This window comes from Arachis stenosperma, chromosome 1 (genome assembly GCF_014773155.1).
Source record: "Arachis stenosperma cultivar V10309 chromosome 1, arast.V10309.gnm1.PFL2, whole genome shotgun sequence".
NCBI lineage: Eukaryota > Viridiplantae > Streptophyta > Magnoliopsida > Fabales > Fabaceae > Arachis > Arachis stenosperma.
Window position 1 is genome coordinate 42,196,965 of NC_080377.1, and position 23,428 is coordinate 42,220,392.

A 23,428-nucleotide genomic window follows, 5' to 3' on the forward strand; every position below is an offset into this window, starting at 1 on the left:
TTTGTTTGCTTGTATCCAGAATTGTATCTTTGTAAGGGCATAAAGTGCAGAGGTAAATGGGTATTTTTTTTAAAACTTTATTTTGCTTCTTTGTCTATTGGGTGTATTCTTGTTATGACTCGCATGCACAACAGCATAGTTATCAAACTCGGATTGGTCGAAAGGTTCGACCAATTGACTGACCCAACAGGGCACTAAACATGAATTCAAAAATGTGTAATAATAGGGGTTTCAAACCAGAGTCCTCGTTGGAAACCCTAACTCTGCCATCTTCGCCGCCATGTAGTATGCTATCGTACGCCTGGAAAAGCTCCTTGAGGCCTCCAAGGTCGGGCCTCTAGGCCGATGGGAAGGACAATGAAAAAGGGGATTGCAAGTGGAGAAACGATGTAGTCGAGGATTTGGAAAGAGGAGGAGGGAGGACAGTCTATAGGTGTAGCTTGAATAGGCTTGCTGTAAATGCATCATTTGGGTCCATAGATGGTGCAAGTGCTGATGAGGGGCCGGCGGGGTAGTGATTAGTGAATTTGGGAAGTGAGATGAGAAATGCGCGGCGAGTGACTGAGGGGTTTGGTAATGTATTTTACTATTTCGGTGTAGATAAAGCCTAAAGGCTAATACACCTCAATAAAATAAAAGCCCAACCAAAAAAAAAAAAAAAACGCAAACATTTCAGAAAAGAATAAAACCCTAAAAAAAATTATTATATTAAGTGCCGACAAAAGCATATATTATATAAAAATAACAATTAATATAATTTAATTGTCATTGAATAATAATATTATATTATAATTTTATAATATAGTATTATGTATATTATATTATACTAAATTATAAATATATTTATTTATTGTTATTATTTATTTTTTTTATTATTATCGGATTAAGCATTTTGACTAATAACTAATTCGTTGAACTATTGATCCGATGACTTAATAATTTGGTCAGATTAATTGTCAATTAGATGATAACTATGTACGTCACCGTTAAGCAAAAGAATGTTATGACTCGTATTCATACCCTAGCCTACAACTCAAAGCCAAGTCCAAATGACTAAAGCCAGGTCCAAAATGATTAAAGCCCACTTCAGAGTTCAAATTTACTCTCCCTATGTGTCCGACCTTATTTGTCTGACTTAGTATGCAAAATCTTAAATTGTACCTACAAACATGCCTATATATTCAATAATAATGCTCTACATCCATGTAATTTCCCTAACCAAGTCAACCAAGTTATTTTTGGACGCCCCCAGTTTTTAACGTAAAGCTTCTTCCTCAACGTAGAGCTTCTTCTTCCTCAACGTAGAGCTTCTCTTCCTCAACGTAAAGCTCTTGTCGTTCTTCTCTGCTCTGATTTCTCTACTTTTCTTCTTCAATCTGCATTGCATTTATGTTCTTCATTTTCAGATTTCAGATTTTTTCTTTGTTTTCAGATTTCAATACCGTATCAAAACAATGAATGATTCAACTTTAAATCAATTGAATGTGAGCGATTTGGATTATTCTTCTGAATCGAATCAAGTGGACGGGGTTTGCATTATTCAATTTTGAATTAAAATGGAATGGAATGCAATCGCTAAATCCAGTTGTTTATGAACACAATTTTCTATTCATTTGGTATTGCACATTGGTTTCATTTTGATAATGTTTTCTGTTCATTCTAGACGCAGGTGTTTCTGAATTTGAATTTATAGAATGGACAATTTTTGATTCATTTAATATTATACAACTGTTTTGCTTTGATAATATTTTTGGTTCATTCTTCAATAATTTTGAATTGAATGGTAATGGAATGCAATTGAATAAAGTGATAATGAGTAGAATGCAGGAGTTTCTGAATTTACAGAATGCACATGTTTCGGTTCATTGGTTATTAAAGAAGGCACATGTTATGGCAATATTTTCGGTTCATTTTACAGTCCAAGTGTGTTGTGAATGAACAATTTATCCCAAATGTTGGGATGACTTTCAAGACATTGGAAGAAGCTAGAAAGTTCTACAAAGATCACTACAAACTTGCTAATTTTTCTATGAAAATAAGGAACACCACTCGGAAGGGAGATGATATTAAGAATCAACTAATTACATGTAGTAGAGAGGGGAAGTAGAAATCCAAGATATCTCAAACTCTGAAGACAAATTCTTCAGCTGGAATAAACTGCCCAACCAGGATTTATGTACATAGATTGAAGGATGTTGGTCTTTGGATAATTTCTAAAGTTGTTCTGAATCGTTCACACCCTTGTTGTCCAGATCGAGCAGAGATGCTTAAACAACACAGGGAGCTAAGCATGTTTGTGTGTCGTACCATTGAAAATAATGACAAAGCCGGAATCAGACTGAGTAAAATATATCAGTCATTTGTACTAACAACAGACAGTCACCGCAAATTAAGTTTTATAAAAACAGATGTGAGGAATTACATTACAAGAAAAGTACGTAATGTTTCCGAACAAGATGATGCTAAAGAATTCGGCAAAGTACTTATTAAGAATGAAAGAGAAGAATCACAATTTCTTTTTCGAGTTTAACCTTGAAGCTGCTCACTCCATCAAAAATGCATTTTGGGCTGATGCAAAAAGCAGAGCTGCATACGAGTATTTTAGAGATGTTGTTTCATTTGATACCACTTACAATACAAACAAGTATTTGGTTTACTGCGATATAATTTTCGGTTCATAGAGCAAACACATTTTGGTTCATAACTGTTGTGAGTGTCTATTTTTGTAGGTACAATCTGGTTTTTTATTCTTTTGTGGGCGTGAATCACCACGATTAATCGACACTTCTCGGATGCGCTTTGATGAAAAATGAGGACATCCAATCATTCAAATGGTTATTTGAATGTTAGCTTTGTTACATGGGAGGGAAGGCACCAAAAGGAATTCTTACCGATCAATGCACATCAATGCAAAGGGCTATTGAGACCTGTATGCCAACAACAATTCACCAGTGGTGCATTTGGCATATCATGAAGAAGATCCCAAGCAAATTAAATGGCTACAAGTAACACGAAGAAATCGAACAAGAGATGAGTCACGTTGTTTGGAACTCGTTTATAAAAGACGCATTCAACAGAAATTCGAATGATTTTGTCACAAAGTATGGTGTTGGAGGCAATAAGTGGCTTTTAGGTAACCGAGATTTAATTCGAATTATTTGATGTTGTTACTTTTTTTTTGGTGAAAATGAGTATAACTTTCGTTTCATTTGCATGTCTAATTTCGGTTCATTTTGCAGAGCTTTTTGAAGATCAATATTTATGGATTTCAATTTATCTGGATCACCACTTTTGGGTCGAGATGAGAAGCACACAAAGGAGCGAGAACATGCATATTTTTTTAAAGAAGTTTATTGTAAAAACCGGAATAAACGCTTTAATAAAATAATAATTTTAACTGCCCGAAATAGGTTCGAAAATATAGAAATGATAATTTGAAAATAAAAAGGTAAAATTTAAATTCAATAGATTTTTCTGAGTGGGAAAATGTATCTTTTGCGGAAAGTTTTTGTAAAAATGCGTACTGGAGCTTAAGCCGGCAGTACCGGCTCTAGTCTATCCAATACCGCGTATTTTGAAAAATAAAATTTTAAAAGATTGAATTTATTGTTTTGAAAGGACAAAAATAATTTGGAATAAAAAACCGGACACTAATCTTAAAGGTTTTGGCCCAAAGTGGGCCAAACGGACCTAAAAGCTAACGGGTTGGACTGGGCCCAAGTTGGGTCCAAGCCCAACATATATAAACACAACTAATGAGCATTTCAGCTCATTTCTAGCCCTAAACCAAGAAAGGAGCGCTGGTGAGAGAAGAGAGGAAGAAGAGAGTTGCTACTATTCATCTCCTCCTTCTTTTGCCCATAACTTGAGCTACGGAGCTCCGATTGACGAGCCGTTTGTAGCCACGAGTCGTTCTTGCCGAACCCATCATTTATAAATAAGTTTTGTTAGTAAAAAACTCTTTCTCTAGCTCCAGTTTTCTGCCTTAGTCCAAAACTAAAAAATGGCTTTGGATTTTTGAGTTTCTTTGTGTTTTTGTTGTTTAGGGGTGATCTAGCATTGGAATATCGTTGAGTTTTTCCTCTAATATCGTTAGGTAAGGTAAGGTCTCACTAAACCCTTGTGTTTAGTTATTTTTGTAAACCCTAAGTTTGATGTTTGTATGTTGTATGATGTTAGATTGAGTTTTGGTGTTTGTTAGAGTTGGTTTGAGGCTTTGGATCGAGCTTGGTGGCTTTGCTTGGTATTTTGAGTTGCGTGGGAATCAGCCAAGGTATGATTTTAATTTTTTTATGTAATATGTAATATTTCTGGACAGTTAGGCTAGTGGACCTTATGATAGGATTGTATTGGTTGTTGAAATTTATTGGATTGATGATGTATGATGATTTTGATGAATTTTAATGGGAATTATTGATGTTGGGTAATGAATATAGATGATGAAATGAATATTGATTGTGTGGATGATACTTGTGATATAATGATTGTGATGTGATGATGTTGTAAATTGAGGAAGGGTGTATATTAGGAATTAGATTGTGTGAATTATTTGTATGGAAGTATTGAATTGGAATTTTAGATTTGTGTTGAATTATGGAGGAAGGGTTGAGTGAATTAAGTATGGAAGTGATCAAAGTACAATGGAATGGTAAAGTGTAGTGTGTGGTAGTATTTTGTGATGGATTGGGTATGTTTTGGTTTGGTTTGGTTGTGAATTTTGAAAGTTTTGAGAACTTAGCAAATTTTTTGTCAAAACCAGTTTTTGGTAAACTTTGATGGATATAACTTAAGTCTCAATTTTCAAAATTTATTGAAATTTGTCTTAAATTAAAGTTCATTAAAAGATCTTTAAATTGATATAAAGTTTGATGAAAATAGATTTCTGTAGAGAAAGTTATGAACGTTTAAAGTTTGGTGTTTAAAACTGATTTCTGCAACTTTACAAAATTCTGCAAGTCTGGAGGAGTATGCGTACACAAACCCTCTATACGCGAGCGTGCCATTTTGTTTGGCACGTATGCGTACGTGAACTCTTGTATGCGTACGCGAGATGGGCAAAATTTTAAGTATGCGTACGCATAGACCTTGTTTTGCTGAAATATGATTTTTCTTCATTTTTAAGGGTTCTCTAACTTTCCAAACTTTCTCTAAATGTTGTTTAAGAGTATTATCTAGTACTTAGGTTCTAAAATTATTAAAGATGAGTTAGAGACTTAAATAGATGAATTTCTATATGAGTTTAGAAGACGGAGATTTAGATTTCTGAAGTTGTGGTTGAGCGGGTAGAGTATTATATTGGTGATGATTTAGAGAACTTAAGAGGTGATGATAGTTGATAATAATTTGAGAAATTGGAAACCGGTGATGGTTATGAGGGATTAGGAACTTGAGAATGAGTTGCGATTGATTTGAGATTGATGAACTTGAGGTATACTAATATTGGTTAATAAACTATGCTGTGTTACTGAATTGTTATGTTTGGCAAGTCGTTATGCACCTCGGGCAAGGGCTATGGCAGTCTCTCGCTTGTCAAGGTAGCAGTGCCGGTGTAGAGGTCGAGGTAGTCTCCCGCCTACGTTGAGATGTGAGGGTTGGGGTTGTATCCCGCTTGCATAACCTTTTTTGCTGCATGAGTGTGCAGCGCCTATATCTCTGGCGTGGCAGACTCCCTGCTGCATGAGTGTGCAGAACCTATATCTCTGACTGCATGAGTGTGCAGAGCTTGTATCTCTGACATGGCAAGGAAGGCTACATTCGAAAGGATGTGTCGGGTTGGCATTTATGGATCGACAAGTGATATCACAAGCCAATAGGACAAGCATTCATCATATGCATATTCTATATGCTTATTTGCTTTGCTTAACTTCAGTTATGCCTAAATGAATCACATGTCTGCTTGCTATTTGTGTACTTGTTGTATATGTATATTACTTGTGCTTTACTTGTCTACATTACCTGTGTTTTCTGTTGGGATTGAGGAGGTTCGGTAGGCGGTGGCGATAGGATCGCATGGAGGTTAGGTTGGCAAAAGCTGTGGGACAACGGTGCTATGTTAGTTAGAAATACCTTAAGATATAATACCATGTTTATGGTTTAAGTTATTTGTTTATGTTAAACTTGAATATCTGTATCGATGTGAAGTTCTAGGATTGCTTTTGGCGTTCAGGAATCTTACATCTTATATATTGGACACTGTTACCATACTGAGAACCTCCGGTTCTCATACCATATGTTGTTATTATTTTTTAAATGCAGGTTGCAACCCACCACGGTGAGTTTGTGGATATGGTGACAGGGCGGAGTATGATATTCCTTATGCTTTATTTCACTTTACTTTTGTTATAGTACTTTCCGCTCACCCCTTCTGTTTTAGACTTTGTGGCCTTAGAGGCTTGATTTGAGAGATAAATTGTATAAGCTATTTTTAAACTTCCAAAACTCTTTTGTATTTCAGTTTGACTAGCCGGCCTAAACTTCGCAAGCTGTGACTAATCCTCTTTTTGGTATATCATAATTACATATATATCTTGTTTAATTTAATTATTACCTTGTGTATCCTTGAGCTATCTACAAGGTTTTATATGTATTATGTCTTGTTCTATTTGTACCTACACGTTTAGTATCTTGTGTGAATGTTTCGCGTATTGTAGTTCTGCTTTATGCGACTTTGAGCTTTACTCCTTCATCGAGCTTCTAGTTATATAAATTCTTGGATATATATTACATATTATAAGCTTTAGAACTGTCGTGGCACTTTGTTATCTTTTGCTTTACGGCTAGAGGTAAGATTGAGGGCAACGGGGTGTTACATTTATCACACGCAATAGCTCCTTGATTCAATTTGTAAAGCAATATGATAATTGCCTAGGAAGCAGAAAGCAAAGAGAAAGAGAATTTGATGTTGCATATTTTCACACCGTGATGCCGTGTGCAACAAAATCACCAATAGAGGCTCAATTTTAGCACGTGTATACTTACGAGAAGTTCAAGCACCATTCAGAGAAAAGGTGAATTGCATTACAAAATCAATGCATTCCACTATATGTTTTATGGCATACAAAGTTATAGAGCATGTTTTTAACTCAACATTCAACAAGTTTGTTGTTATATACGATGCAGTATCACACAAAGTAAAGTGCCAGTGCTTGTTGTTTGAGTGAAGGGGCATACTATGCCGTTATTCTCTGAGTGCCTTAAGCTTTGAGCGAGTAGATAAAGTGCCACCAAAATATATATTGGAACGCTGGAGTTAGAACATAAAGAGGAGGCACACACATATAAAGAGAAGCCAAGACGAACCTCAATTGGAGCCAAGATGCAAGAGATTCGACAATTTGGTATTTCGATCACACAATATTTGAGAATTTACGTCACAATTTGAGGAGCTGACCGAAATTCTGTAAAGGGATTTTAACAATGTCCTGGCTGAGATGCAAGAATATCAAGCGAAAAAGAAAGGAAAAAATTTTGTTATCTCATAAAGAAGCAACATTGAGCAATGTGGACAACCTCCAAAGCCCGCCACGTGTTAGAATAAGAGGCCGTCCTAAGAACAGACTGGGATCAAACATGAAAAAAAAGATCGCAAACGCAACAAAGAAAAAGAAAAAGCCAGCTCCAAGTGAGGTAACATTGATTTGCTTTCAATTAGGAGAAATTTGTTTGTACATTTTGCATATGATTTATTTTGTCTTTTGCAGTTGAGCCTTTTAGATGGTGGATCAATGATTCAGTCAAGTTCCAGCCTTTACGATGCACATGATATAAATTATCCCAGAGAGGATTATAGGAGTTTTAGTTTTATTAACATAATTTTCATTCATGTATGAAAGAAATTTGGTTCATTGAAGTTATATGAGGGTTAATTTCTGATTGATGTTATTCTTTACTAAATAGTCACTTTTTTGTTATCTCAAAGAGTTTAAGTGTTTCTGAAATTGAATAGATATATACACTTTTCCAGTTCATCTAGTGAATTATTTTTGGTTCATTTGTGTTTTTTTGGGATCTTGATGTTCCATAAATACCCTGAATCCATTCACTTTGAACCTAGAAAAAAAACAGCAGCCCAGACAGTTCCAACAGATATATACATTAACATTAGATTTTCATTAACATTCACATATATTCATTAACATTAGATTTCAATTAACATTTACATTAATATTCACAAATATATATTAAAGAAGAAGTGTTTATTTTTTTTACAAGGAGTTAAACAAATTATGTTTGAAACTATAACCTATTTACTGTCTATATCCCCATATATGAATTTACAAAAAGGGCTTGAGAGAGCAGCAGATGACTTGGGGAGTCTTATGGCTTCAGAATCTTAAATAATTTGGTTTCTCAATTTATTGATCTTGTGCAACAGAATTGTTGGACCATACTCCCACCTAAAGGCATCAATTTCTCCCTACAATTCAATTGAAAAAATTACTTAATTTGAACCCAACTCAAATAAGAAATGAATCAAATATTATTAATTTGAAAATTACTTACTTGTTTCTAGTTTTTATATTTATACTTTCCCTTTTTGATGTTTTCAGATTCAATTGTTTCCAGCCATTTTATCAGGTATATCCTGCAATCTTAACTAAGAAAGAAATAAGTAAAATATGATTAATAGGAGACACAATAAAACAAAACATATTTAGAATAGCACTATAGCAAAGAAAGTTTTTTTACCTTGTTCGTTGTCTGCTTATTGAGATATATTGTGCTTCAACTCACTCTCCGTCCTCCATCAATAGTTCTGTCCCAGCATAAATCCTCATCTGGGATACTAATAATCCCTGAAAAGGATAAAAAATTGTATTTTAATTCAGTAATAATTGAAGAAAATCAAAGCTCACACAAATATGTATTATTTAAATAACTTACAACAAATTTGTTCAGAGTAATTCTTGATTGAGGTATTTCAATTTTCTTTTTCTTCATAGGGTAAAGCACATAGAATGCCTTCTTTCTGACATTGGCAATCCACAACCACCAATACTTTCCATTGCAAACTGGGGAAAACAACTGAAGTTTGGGAAAATATTAGAGTATTTCAGTCTAAATGATAGCAAACCACAGAATTATTAAAGAAGTTTTAGAAATCACAACTTACAAATTGATGTGATACCAATTTTCTTCTGTCAAGAAAAGGGAGGAAGTCCGTGTAGTAATTGATCTGAGATGTCTTGTTAGTTTTTGGATCAATGTACTTCTCGCCTTAGAGTCCCAACATTATATTCTAGCAGTCATACACATTCAATCAGCAAGAAAACACATTTCAATTCATTTCTTAAGGAATACTTAGCAGCAGTATGATGTAAACCTAACCCAATTCACCCACATAAAATTTTTTATTATGAATCCACTCTTTTGGCAAGCGCACCAAAATTATCGTCAAGTAATAACCCACAGTGGAGTGGGATCGTATCCACAAAGATTGGTAAATTTGAGCAGTTTTGATTAATTGATGAATTAGTCAAGCGGGACAGATAGATGGTAATTGTGGAATTATAAATGGCAGAATTGTAAAGTGCAGAATCATAAATGACTTAATTATAAATGGGAATGGGAAATTGCAGAATGTAAAAGCAAGCTATAAAGAAAGTGGTAGATGAGAATGGGAAAATTCATTGAGATCAGGAGATGTTGTCTCTTTGGATCAATTCCAGTTTATATTCCCTTCAATCATGCAACTCATTGACCTCTTGGCAATCATGATTGATTGAGCTCCAATCCCTTGGTGACTCAATCTCTCAGATCTTAATCAATAGCCAATTCCTTGGTCTAATTATTCATGAAGAGAGATATGCTTGGCCCCTGATTATACCACACATCATCATAGGTCCAAGTAGAGGGAGGATTATATGTCACCATATCCAAACACCAAAACCCAGATCCTACTCAAGTGTGAGAAGGGATTTCAAGCATGGTTTCATGTTTCTTTTTCCAAGGTTCCCATGAAACCCATTTTTGCATTCAATCTCTTTTCCAAGATAATTGAACACTAAGCATAGAAAACGAAATTCCTTCTAGCAAATCAAAGAGAAGATGAAGAGAAGAAGAATTTCACTATCATCAATCCATCAAGTATAACAGAGCTCCCTCTCTCAATGAGAGGGAATTTAGTTACTCATAGCTCAAAGGAAAGTACTCAAAAAGTAAAGAAGATGATAAAGTGTAAAAGTAGATCTAAAACTTAGCTCTCTAACTGCTTAACCCCATTTTCAGTACTTCTTGGGGGTATTTATACTACTCATAGCTCTCAAAATAAAAGAATTACAAAAGTGAAAAAGGAAAATTACAATTTGGAGGGAAAAGAAACTCAATAAGCATGACTTCCCAGCTGGCGTGTGGCTGGCGCTTCAGTGGCGTGCCACGTGCTCCTCCAATTTTGGCTTGGTGTGCCACGCTCGGTCCCTTAAGTGGCACGCTCCTATTCAATAACATCCCTGGCGTGCCACGCCTTCGAGCTCAAGTGGCACGCCCAGGGTCTTTTAATACCCATGTAGCCTGGCGTGTCACGCCTTCGAGCTTAAGTGGCACGCCCTAGCCTTTTTCCTCTTCTTCTTACCTTTGGAGACTTGAACTAGCATGGCACGCCCAGGGTCCGGCGTGCCACGCCTTTGCTGCACACTTGATCAAGCTCTCTGAAAAATTGAACTAGCGTGGCACGCCCAGGGTCTGGCGTGGCACGCCCAGGGTCTGGCGTGCCACGCCCTTTGTAAGCTAGTAATTCTTTTGTTTGGCGTGCCACGCCACGAACTCAAGTGGCATGCCCCAATGGCTTTTGCTTCCTAAATGACACTGGCGTGCCACGCCTGGGGTTCAAGTGGCACACCCAAGTGAGGAATAGTGGATGGCGTGCCACACCCTCGACGCCAAGTGGCACGCCCATGTGTTTGGCCTCCTTCATCCTCTTCTGGAAACTTGTACCAGCGTGCCACGTCTAGAGGCTGGCGTGCCACGCCCATGATCTTGCCTTGGTTCCAGTAGCTGGCGTGCCACACCCAGTACTCAAGTGGCACGCCATAGTGAGATTCTTGGACTGGCGTGCCACGCCTTCGATACCAAGTGGCACGCCCAGCCCTTGCTTTGGCCTCTTTGTGCATTGGCGTGCCATGCCTGGTCGCTCAAGTGGCACGCCTAAGTGAGATTGAGAGCCTTGCGTGCCACGCCTTCGACCTCAAGTGGCACGCCCAGACTTCATTGGCCTTCAGCCCCCTCTCTGGGATTTTGTCCTTAAGTGGCACGCCTAAGTGACTTTTTGATGCTGGCGTGCCACGCCTTCGATACCAAGTGGCACGCCTATAGAAGGTGATGGTTTAGGCGTGCCACGCCCAACCTGGTGTGCCACGCCCCTTTAGTGTCCTCCATTGTTGCTCTCTGGAACTTTGTACTAGCGTGCCACGCCAAGTTCCTGGCGTGCAACGCCCATGTGAATGCTTGAGAATCCTCCTCTGGAATTTAGTACTGGCGTGCCACGCCCAGCTCCTGGCGTGGCACGCTAGTTCATTTTTGTGGTTCTCGCTCTAAGTGGCACGCCCGCTTCACACGCATAGCTTATTTTTGTTGTTTTCTTCCCCTTTTTGATGTCTTTTTCACCTGAAATTCAGCACAACTCATCTCAAAGTAATGTACCATAATATTCATCAAATAATGCACGAATTGCAATGATCAAATGAGATTTATGCTCTTTTATGGTCCTCTTTATGCAAGAAAGAAGGGTAGATGATGCAAGTCATCACAGTATATTTCCTTCTCAAACCAGTGACATTTTCTGTCATTCAGAAGCATACACATCGCATTGACCACCTATAGGAGGAAAATTCATTAGATATATGGTACAAAGGTTTTAGAAAAATCATTAAAGTTAACGTAATAGGTAAAGAATTTATCGTGTTTTCTACATCTTGTCCAGGGATTAGAGGTATAAACTATTGTCTAATCCTATCCAAATGTCCTTCATAGTCCAACATGAATATGGTGTCATATTCATTGGTAGTATCTTTGGTTTTCTTTAAATGTGTCATCCAATGATAATACTTTTCCTCTCAGCTCCTCCGTGATTTCTTTTTCTATCTCAAGAGTTTTATACCCTGCAGTTGTGGTCAAGCTCGGCCCGATACTTGTTTCCTCAGCAAATTTCAATGTTGCTGTCATCCCAGCATGCATCACCACATCCGCCAGTATGTCAAGTTGCGTTACTATCGGTTGAGAGACCGAGGGAGTTGGTTGAGATGTTGGGAGACTTATCTCAAGGCTGAAGAAAGGTGCATCATCTTTTCATTTTCAAGGAGGAACAGCACTGGAATACAATAGAGGAAAATTTTAAGTAATAATGAAAAAGCATATGATATAACATAAAAGCTAATAAAAATGATATTAATTAAAACTTACACATTCAACAGAGGTTCTGGCTCCGTTTGCCTTGGTAAAGATTCTTTGTTGGCCTGATTTTCTGGTTCCGAAGGGCAGCTATAACAAATAGCAGCGAGTCCAATAAAGAACACATGGAATTGATTTCTGGATTCAAATAAACCTCAAATAAACCATGTAATGAATCAAAATTACCCAGATTTGAACAAGCAGTAAAACTTACATATCAAGATGTGCTTCTTCTTTCGATTGCCTTGCCACCGAAGCTTTTTTGCACCGTTGTTGTTGATCTTCTGGAAAGTTGCTGCATTAAATAGAAAAGAATTCAATGACAACCCAAAATTATTATCCTATACTATTAAAACTAATAAAAAGAATTTTAAGTGGTACTTAGTCATTAACAGAAGCTTCTTCTATTTGACTCTCCAAAGGGATATAGTTGAAGATGTTTTGCTCTTTTATTATCTCTTCCACAAGAGAACTTGGAAGAGACACCACAATAGGAGCTCTAAGAAAGATAAACAAGGAAGAAGTTAATATTGAATTACTAGAATAGGTACTGAGAAACCGAAAGCTGCACATTGAAAAACTCACATATCGAGAGGTTGAGAATGAGTTTCTACTCCAACAGCAGTGATTTGTAGTTAACGATCAGGTCTAGTTCTATTGACAATTAAACACAAATCCCGTGTGATTAACTAAACAAAACTTATTACCTAAGTCTAAAAGACCAACACAAATATTTCAACTTACATAGTTAGAGTTTCTATACTCTGTTTTTTATTCAGTTTCTTTCTTCTAATAACTCTGACTAGGGTTTTCGGGGTATTTTTCCTAATAAAAAAGATACCAAATTAAAATCATCAACTAAGATTAAAAAGCAGAGGATTAAAAGCACATCAAATTTATTTTTAGAATCCAATGAACCTCAATTAAACCTAGAAATGAACCGAATTTACCTGGTATTGGCCAGTGCATTTACAAATGGCATCGAGCTCGTATGAGTTTTTAACAGAGGTTCGCTACCCAAATTTATAGTCAGCAGTCTAAGAAAAAAAATTATTTAGTAAATCCAGAGAAATTACATGAGGTTTTAGGAAAAGCTAACAAACAAACAAAAAGAACTTTATATAAGAAGCTGTATCTTACGTGTGCGATAAATCATTTCGCGCATCTGTTGAGTGACAATCATTCGGAGTAACATTTATTTTTTAAGCTCCATCATTTTTTCTCTTTGATCTTTTTTTTATCATCTCCAACATTTCTTTTCTTTTTGCAGTAGTCATGTCCTCTACTTGTTCACTTCTGAAAATTCATACAATAAGTATCAATGAATCGAAAATTAAAGTATCAATGAATCGAAAATAATCATTTCAGAAACTTACTCCTTTTCAGATTCAGTTTTGCTTTCTAAATCCGTCAAAACAAATTTCCTTATTTTGGTTTATTTTCTTGCCACCCTCTGTGGTTGTTTTCTTTTCTGTGGCAACGTTTTCTTGATTTCTTTTTCTTTTCTGCAACACACACAAAAAGTTTTGTTAAAATAACAAGATCAAAATTTAATTAATTAAATAAATATATGGTAAAATAAAGTAAATCATCAAGAAAAATACATTGAATTTATACCGGAGACAAATATCAGAGCTGTAATTAACTTAACAAGCACACATGAACAATTTTCAGCAAATACAAGCAAAACTAAACCAAATGAACATCATGCAAACACAACAATGAACCAAAAATAATCATTTTCCAAACTTACTGGTTTTCAGATTCACTTGTGCTTTACGAATCTGCTAGAACAAGCTTCTTTATTTTGCTTTGTTTTTTCACCACACTATCTGGTTGTTTTCTTTTCCTTGGCAGCGTTTGCTCAATTTCTTCTTCTTCTCTATGATATATACAAAATATTTTGTTAAAATAACAAGATAAAAATTTAAATAAATAGATGGTTTTCAACAAGGGATAGTGAGAAGTATACTCAGATTCAGATTCAGAAAAACTGTCTTCTTTCGAAGACGAAGCCAGAACAACAATTTTCTTTTTTTCTATCTTCTCCTTTTTCTTCTTTTTTCCCTTCAAAAAAAATTGTTTTTGACATTTCTGCTGTATTTCTCCCCTTTGATTCTGCTCTGTATACAAGTCCCTAAAACACAAATGTAAGTTAGCAGTGTATCTTAGAAGCATTTGAATCGAATTTTCAAGGGAAATTTTTGTTTAATTTACCATGGTATCAGTTGCTTCCTTAGCAATCCGGTCGAGCAGATTACTCTGTGTCCAGTAGGCCACCCACGGTGGCCTGGGAGCGTCATGCGCGTCTAGCTGAGGGAACTTGGATTCATGGAAATATATTATCATCAAAACAAAGACGTAGCCGTCAACGGACTGTTTCTTTTCTTTTCTTCGGGCTTCGATACCCTTCGTCAAGAAGCTCAGCACATGAGTTGCCCAATCCCATTGTCAGATGTTGTCCACATAAAGAGCAAGCAGCTTATGGATTGGGGAGGTCGTGCTTACTGTCGTCGGCAGCAAGAAGCACTTCTGGACAAAGACAACAAAAGTCCTCTTAAATTTCTTCTGATTTTCCTCCCCTTCAAAACTCATATTAAGAACAGATTTTGTCGAAGATGCCAATGTAGCACCTTTGAAGCTTTCAATTATCTGCTTGTTTTCCTTACTGAGTTTGCTATACTCAATTTTTTCAGGAAAATGATCCTCTACAATATTTTAATAGCAACAAATAAGAAAAATCCCAGTTTCATTTTCTGTATTCAAATAAACCGAAAATTAAGAAACTACTGAACCGAAATAAGCACACGGTAGAGACTATATTACCGCCATAATTTATGCCCAGCACATCTGCTACCTTGGTAGGTGTTATGTATATTCTGCCATAGAGAGTGTCCAAGTATCCATAATAGTCATCATAGCAACCAATCAATTCTCTCAAGAGCTTGTGAGAGACGTTTATTTCCGGGACATGTGCCAATGCACCGAATCTCATTTCTTTGACAATATCTTTCTTTTGCTAACTCATTTCCTTGAACACCCTTGTTATTGCTTTTGCCTGGCATCAAATTGAATTCTATTTATGTTTTAATAAAAGGTGATAAACATTCAATCGGTAAGAAAATCAATTTTCAAATTATTTCTGCATGCAAATAAACTCAAGTGAGCACTTAACAATCAAGTGAATGTAAATCACTAACTCCAATGAACTAAATTCTATTCATATTTGAATAAAACATGATAAATATTAAATTATCAAAAAAATATCTCTGCATGCATATGAACTCAAGTGAACACTTAAGAATCAAGTGAACTCCAATGAATCGATTTCTATTCATGTTTGAATAAAATGTGATAAACATTAAATCAACAAGAAAATCACATTTCAAATCATTTCTGCATACAAATGAACTCAAGTGAGCACTTAACAATCAAGTGAGTGTAAATCACCAACTCTAATAAATCGATTTCTATTCATATTTAAATAAAACGTGATAAACATTAAATCAGAAAAAATATTTATGCATGCAAATGAAATCAATTAAAGTAAGTGATAAACCGAATTATATATCAGAGAAAGAAAATAACAACACATTTCCCATTCGTATGCCCTAAATACGGGAAAAAAATAGAATCAGAATAAGTCGATCTACTAAACAAACTAACTCAATTCACTAAACCTAAAATTGAACTAGGAGAAACGTGAGATTTACGAGAAATTAAATAAACATGATAAGAATAGTTTTTCTCATACCTTGTGGAGTCTGTGTTGTTTTTTTGTTTGTTTTTTCTTCTTCCTTTCGAAAGCTTCACTCAATTCTTCAGTAGCAGTAGTTACGAACGTGGTTTGAGAGATTTTGAGAGAGATTTGAAATTCTCCAGTAGCAGTTTCGAGTGTGAAGAAGGAATGTTATTTCATATTCAAGGCGCGGATGAATTGGTAACGTTTTGGGGGGCAGGGGGGAGGGGTTTCGATGCATGTAATACACGTTTATTTAATGAGATTGGATTTTTTGGTTATGGGCCTGCTTGAATGGACTTGGATGAAAAATTACTTGGATGTGTAGCCCATTGTTTCTTAAATTGCTAAAATATCAAATCGATTCATTAATAATATATCGATTCTTTAACATATTTTTCAGTTATTAATTAATTTATTTAAAACACTCTTTTGTCCTAAATCAAACTGATTTGATAATCAGTTATCTATTAATGTAGTTCTGGCTGGTATAATTCGCTTCTCAAAACTTGTATATAACTGAAATGTGTGTCTTTGGATTGAAGTTTGTGAACGAAAGTTTACATAAAATTGATTTGTAAATTTGATTTTTATTAAAAGTGAGTTGGTATTAGGGTTAACCACTAAAAATGTCTTTGAATTATTTTAACGCTGACGAAAATGCCTGCAACTTTTGTTATCGACAAAATTACCTTTAAACATTTTAAAAACACACCAAAACTGCACATCCATATAAACAGAGGCGGTTTGTTAACATTTTGGTATGATGTGGCAAATAGAGTGGCGTATGTGGCAAACGAAAATCACCCTCTTTTCTTCTCTCATACCTCCTCTCACTTACCCACCCTCTAACTTAGTAAGTCACTAGCACCTCTGTCCATCGTGATAGAGCCACGGGCGAACCACCACTGTCGTAGCTCCATCCCCCTCTCTATCTCTCCCTTTCTTCTTTTCTAACTTCCTCTCACTCTCTCTCACTCGATTTTCTTCTCTCAACTCCTCACCATCAATACCTATTGTCCTCTCCAAAATCACAATGCAGAAAAAAGGAGACCCAAATTAGACTAATTTTCAGATATCCAAAAGAATAGAAGGAGATAATAAGCATCGGAACAAATCTTTAGATCTACTATTCTCTCTTTTTTTCAACTGAATTTTCTTTCCAAAACCAAATTGAACTTTATCAATTGAAACAGATCCAAATTAAAAAGAAAAAAAAAATCTAATTTTCATTAAAACCATAATTCATTAACAATAATAGCATTAATAAGTAATCTTCAATAACCTAAATAAAAAAGTTTCACAAGAAGAACAACTAAAACAATCAAGACTCCGGTAGAAAGCCGAAGCAGTGGTGGACCATTGACAAGAAAGGAGTAGTGCGAGAGAGGACCACTGACAAGAGAGAATTTGTACGAGTGACAACTAGTCAAGGAGGAGCAATGCTAGTTCCTGCTACCAAGGAAAAGCTGCGTGAGCGAGGACCATTGGCTGGGGAGAAAAATCCGTAAAAAAGTGGATTCTCGACACAATTTTTGGTAAGGCTTTGGAATGCATGCGGTGCATGGTTGCATCTTCATCAACTTCGATGTTTTGGCGTTGTTGAGAGAGGGAGAGCGAGTGAGAGTGCCTCCTAAACCTTAAATCACTTAACAAACATATAAAGGCATCTAATGGAATCAAGGTGAATTAAATTTATTTATTTTAAGACCTAAAAAGTATGTTTTCACTCTTAAGCACAATTAAAGGAGAAGTTATAAAACCATGCTATTTCAATGGATAAATGTGGGTAAAAGGTCGTAAAATCCCTTAAATCAAGCACAAGATAAACCCTACAAATGGGGTTTATCAGAGAAGAAGTGAGAGAAGAAGATATGGATAGTGAGCATGAGTTAAGTAAGACAAGGAGAGAAGTAGAAAATAGGAAAGCGGATGGAGCTCCGACAGTGGTGGTTCACCCCGCTGTAGATGGTAAGTGGGTTAGAAGGTGAGTTAGTGAGTGCGGGACTATGAAAGAAAATGTGAGATAAAAATAACAGGCCACATTAGCTTTTTTGTTTGCCACACATACTACTCCGTTTGCCACGTTTTCATCACTCTTTTCATGATTGTGCAGTTTTGGCACGTTTTTAAACTATTTAAGAGTATTTTGTCGATAACAAAGGTTTAGGGTATTTTTGTTATCGTCAGAATAATTCGGGGACGTTTTTTATGGTTAATCCATTGGTATTAGTGTAATTTATATTTGATAAATTTTATATTAAAATGGATTGTAGTAAACTAAATGTTGTTTGAATTATATTATTTAAAATTATTTTTAGATAAAAAATTAATGAAAAACACAAATTTAAATAATTATTTTATATTATCTTATCATTTTATTTTAGATATTAAAATAAATTATAATATTTTTTTGAAGTATTCTCAGTATTTTTTTAGCTATATTTTCAATACTTATGATTTTAATATTATTTTTATATTAGTTTTTTACTTAATTTTTCTTTTAAATAAAAAATAAAAAAATTAAAACTCCATAAAAAAAAGAGGGATAAAAAAATCATATGAAAAAATAATAAAAAATTCATAAAAATATGGGATTATATTAAAAAATTATAAAAATAATAAAATTTATTATATAAACAATGAAGAACACAGAATTATTAGATAGATAATAAATTTTTTCAATTAATGATTTAATGATAAAAACTGAATGTAAAAATTAAAATTTTTTGGCTCACTTAAATGTGGATTAAACTATAAAATTACTTTTACATTTAGAAAAAAATGACCAAATAAAAAATAAAATTTTTAAAAAGACTAAACATATGTTTAATGTTTCAAACACTAAATCAAACACACTTGTGTTAGTTTCTGTAAAGAATTATAACGGGGTAGAAAAACATGAAAATCATGTGTTATAGAAACAACTCCATAGAACATCATCATGTCAGTGTGTCGGTGTCTCCATCCACTTATTTCAAGAGCATCTTTATTACAACTACCAAATTTATTCTAAAAAAAACATGTTAGATGTCTAATTAGAATTACACACAGGAAAATTTAAACATAGCAAAAAACTGAACATGCTAAGCACGTCTCTTTATATCTCTTTTCTGTTTTTACCTTTTCATTCTTGGATTCTTTAAACAAATTGTTTTCCCAACCCCCATCCCAAAAAAATAATAATAAATTAAAATTAAAGAAAAAGAAAAATTAAAAAAGTGAATGAAAAGAAAGCCAATAAATATGTAATTCGCTAGTTATTTTGATAAGAAAGTAAAAATATACAATGAATCTAACTTATATGTATTATTAGTACTTAAAAAAAATACATTTATGTTAAAACAAACTATATTAATAAATAATGCATGGTAACTTCTGCACTCATTATCTCTTAAAAATATTTTTTTAAAAAAAAGTCACTTTCAAGTTTTATGTACCCTATACTCAAATATAACAGAGGACATTTAGTTAATTCATAATGGTAAGACCCAAGAATTGGAGGGTGTAACAGCTCTGGAATCATAGTAAAGAAGAAGCTTCTCCGCTACTAGTGAAAGAAAGTATGATATCAGAAGGGTATAAGAACACTTCTTAAATCAAAAGTAGTTCGGGGGTATACCTTTCTCATCTATGTCTTGCTATTTACATCAGGATTTTATTTTTCCATTTTTTAGTTAGGCATGTTTCATATATGCTGGGGGATGAAGGGAAGTAGGGAACAAAAATAATACTTCACAGTGCGAGTAATGTGTCTCCAATAAATGAGGAAATAAATGTTAGAACTGTGGCCTTTGTTAGAGGGTGACCACTGACCAGTGCTCATTGGAATTCTTTTTAGTTATTTTAAGTATATGGTAATAAATCTGGCTGACTTTTTTTTTTATAAAAATAAGATGAGTGATACACTCTTAACATTATAATTTTTTATATTTTTTTAAATTATAGGAGAAATTAAAACTGAATGGTCCAATTTTTTTTATCTTATTTTTAAAATTTTTTTAGAACAGAATTCCAATTTCTATATCCTAATTCAAACAGTGCCATATTTTGATAATTGAGCAGTTTATAATTATTCTAAAAACTATTTTTTCATTATCACGACTTAAATTTAAAATATTTATTTAAAGAGACAAAAATACTTATTGTTTTTTTTTATCAATTTTACATTTGTCTTTATCTAATTGTTTTTGGTATTGAAATAGGGCTAAAAAACTTCAGACAAAAAACAAATTAAAGAGTAGTAGATACAAATAAGATAGCCCCTGTTTTAAATAAAAGAGTTTTACTAACTCTGAAAAAGAGAAATTTCAAAACAAAATATCAAAATCTAACTCAATAGTCAGACAATTTACACATCTGTTATCCTCTCTTCTATACAAAATAAAATTTTCAATTATAATATTTTAGCTCATTAATTCTCCTCAGTGAATTGGGATGCTTATCAAGTCTCTTTTCACCACTCAACAATTTTTCTCGCAACTGACACCTTCTTCATCTCCATTCTCCAAGCCAAACTCATCCCTTCTAAATCTAGATACTCTCTTTATAGATTGATGCTGCAGAAAAAAATTTATCCTTGTGTGTTTCCATCTCCTTCTATCCTCTTTTTCATTTCGACCAGGTGGAAGATATGAATTGAATTTTCCCAAATCCCCATCATCTTTAATCCATCTGTCTTTACCTAATTTTGCACCACCATTTATCAACTTTTGGATCTTTTGGTAGGGTCATTATTTTGGTGCCATGAATAATTGGTACGGTGCACAACAGCCTAGGGTCTGAACACTCTGAAAAGGGGATTATAGCCCTTGAAAGTTATTCAATAAGTGTGAGGGCCTTAGCCCTTAGCTTAAGTCATCATGAGTTCTAAAACTTGTATATGGCAATTGAGTATGGCCCATTATGTATCATTATAAACTAGCTTATATATCAACATGAAATACATGATATATTTACCAATGTGTTCCCATATATGTATTTACAATCTGACTTTCATTTATGATGGGCTAGGCAAACAACCAGACATTGAGAACGATCCTTGCCTCTCAAGTGACATGGAGAAGGATCCTTGTCTTTCAAGATTCAAACTCAAGGCTTTAGCCTTACTAATATACAATTTCTTTACATTAGCACTTTGATCTTGCATTAACCTTGCCAAGCTTCTTTTAGCATTCGCCCTAAAGGGACAATTAGAAGCCAAAAACCCATCCACCAAATGAAGGTATGCTTCCAAGTCATGACAACAGGCCATGTCAGCGTCCGGCTTCAAAAACGGCGACATCTTGGTGTCAACTCGCAGCTCGGCTCCCACATGGGAGTAAGCGAGGGGCGTGTTGTCATCAAACATGTCAAGGACACCGCCAATTTTAGAGTTCCTTATCGTTTGCTCAAGCTCTTCGCTTACAAACATGCCGGGTACTCTAGTGATTACATCTTGGGAATTCACAATTCTTAGAACTTTAACTCCTTGGGCAGTGATTTTGTCACCAAAGGCCTTGTTACCAACTTTAGGCCCACCAAAAGAAAAAACTGCCACAGAAGGCACTTCAGGGACACGAGTAGTTATCTCATTAGCCACTAATAAAGCCAATGCCGCACCCAAACTATGGCCGGTGATGGTTATGCTCAATGTTTCTCCTTCGTACATTTCCATGAGTCGCTTCACTTCTTCGATCACGGACTCTGCCAGGCTTGGCACGTGAGTTCCTTCTGTCTTGAACAAACTCAAGAACCCACACTCCACCTTGGGCTTTCCTTGGCCCTCCTCGGGCATGTCATTCAATTGTGCCCGCATGTTCTCAGCCCATTCAAGACACGTCGCGGTTCCACGGAGGGAGATAACTATGTCCCTCCTGCCCATCCTTGCAATCTCCCTTTTGTCATCGCAAACTGCAACGTACCCAATCCAACTGGATCTCTGGGTCATCCATCCAAGATCTGGTGCCACATCATCAATCCATTTTGGCATGTTAATCGATGACGTGGCATACAGACTCTTGGTGACCCTGTAGTACCTGTCGGGAAGTGCAACGTGGCGATGAGACGGGGGTCCCTCTTCCGACATGGCGGGATTGGAGTGGAAGGAATGGTACGCCGCTTGGATGAACTCGCCGTATCGGACCACCTCGCGGCGGAGATTCTCATCAAGGGGATCTAACATCCCCTTCCAGTCGTTGCTGCCGTGGTACTCCCTCCACCGGCTTCCGAGGGCGTTCCGCGGCGAGTACTCCGCCGTCTTGGACAGCATCCGCTGAAGGCGTTTGAGGTGGCGTGGCGACATCTCCTCCGTGGCCTTCATGTCAGGCCACAACCTCGCCAAGTTGAGACCTTCCAAAACACTCTTCCCCCTCTTCTCAGTAGTGGTTTGCTCCCTTTCCTTGACGCCGTTCTGCTGTTCTTGTTGTTGGTTAGCGAGTTGTGTCAATGGTGGTGGCGGCGAGTCCTTGTGGAGGAGCCTGTCGAGGTTAGCAAGGTGCAAGCGAGTTGAGTCGGTGGTGGAGGTTAGTGCCTTCTTGGGTGCTGACGTGGAACAAGAAGAAGGCGATGACGTCAGCTTACCGTTGTTGTTGTCGGGGTTCAAGGGAGAAAGATGGCACCTAAAGCTAGCCCGCCTTGCTTGGAACATGTGAAGATTGTGTGCCGGAATAGTAGAACTGATCACCTGCATCATTTTCGTAACAGGAAAGAGGGCAATGAGTTTTGAACAGGTGAGGGGCGGATTGGAGGGAGAGGGAGAAAGTGATTCCACACTTTGAGCCAACTAAGAATGTGGAATGGAGTAAGGGGTGTTCTATTTAAAATCGAGGGGTTTAAGTTTTTGCCATTGGTTGTGGTCGTATATTACGGAATCAACCAAGTATTTTCGTTGGTGGATTTAAGCGTGTGATGACTTGGGAGGAAGATCCAATGACAAGAAAGAGAACAAAAAAGTAACTAATATGAAAATGAAACCAGCCGTGTCTCGGGTTGAGTTTCTTCTCTACTAACTACTAAAAAATCTATTCCATGTGATTTGTATTCCTATTTTATTTTGTTAGGTACCTTATTTTTATGAGCATAGTGTATTTTTTTTTCCTAAAGAAAATGACACTCTTTTTATGAAATACCTTCTCTTGTATTTGTAGGCGATCAATATTCTATTTGTTTTTTTCCTTTTTTTAATTAATATTAGTTAACTCCTTTATTTTTTATACTAAAAGTGCTGGTTTCTAATATTTTTATTTTTAAAATATATACTTTATTCCTAGGTTATCTAAAACGTTGATTTGAACCTAAATGTGAGGTTCAAATTTTCAGTGAGGC

General features: G+C 35.7%; 1 protein-coding gene across 1 annotated transcript; it reads right to left on the minus strand.

The window, feature by feature from the left end:
- Positions 1–21,077: 21,077 nt before the first annotated feature.
- Positions 21,078–22,905, minus strand: LOC130943223 (phospholipase A1-Ibeta2, chloroplastic-like). Its single transcript, XM_057871063.1, has one exon. The coding sequence runs from the start codon at positions 22,794–22,796 to the stop codon at positions 21,123–21,125; it is 1,674 nt and encodes a 557-aa protein (XP_057727046.1). The 5' UTR covers positions 22,797–22,905; the 3' UTR covers positions 21,078–21,122.
- Positions 22,906–23,428: the final 523 nt, after the last annotated feature.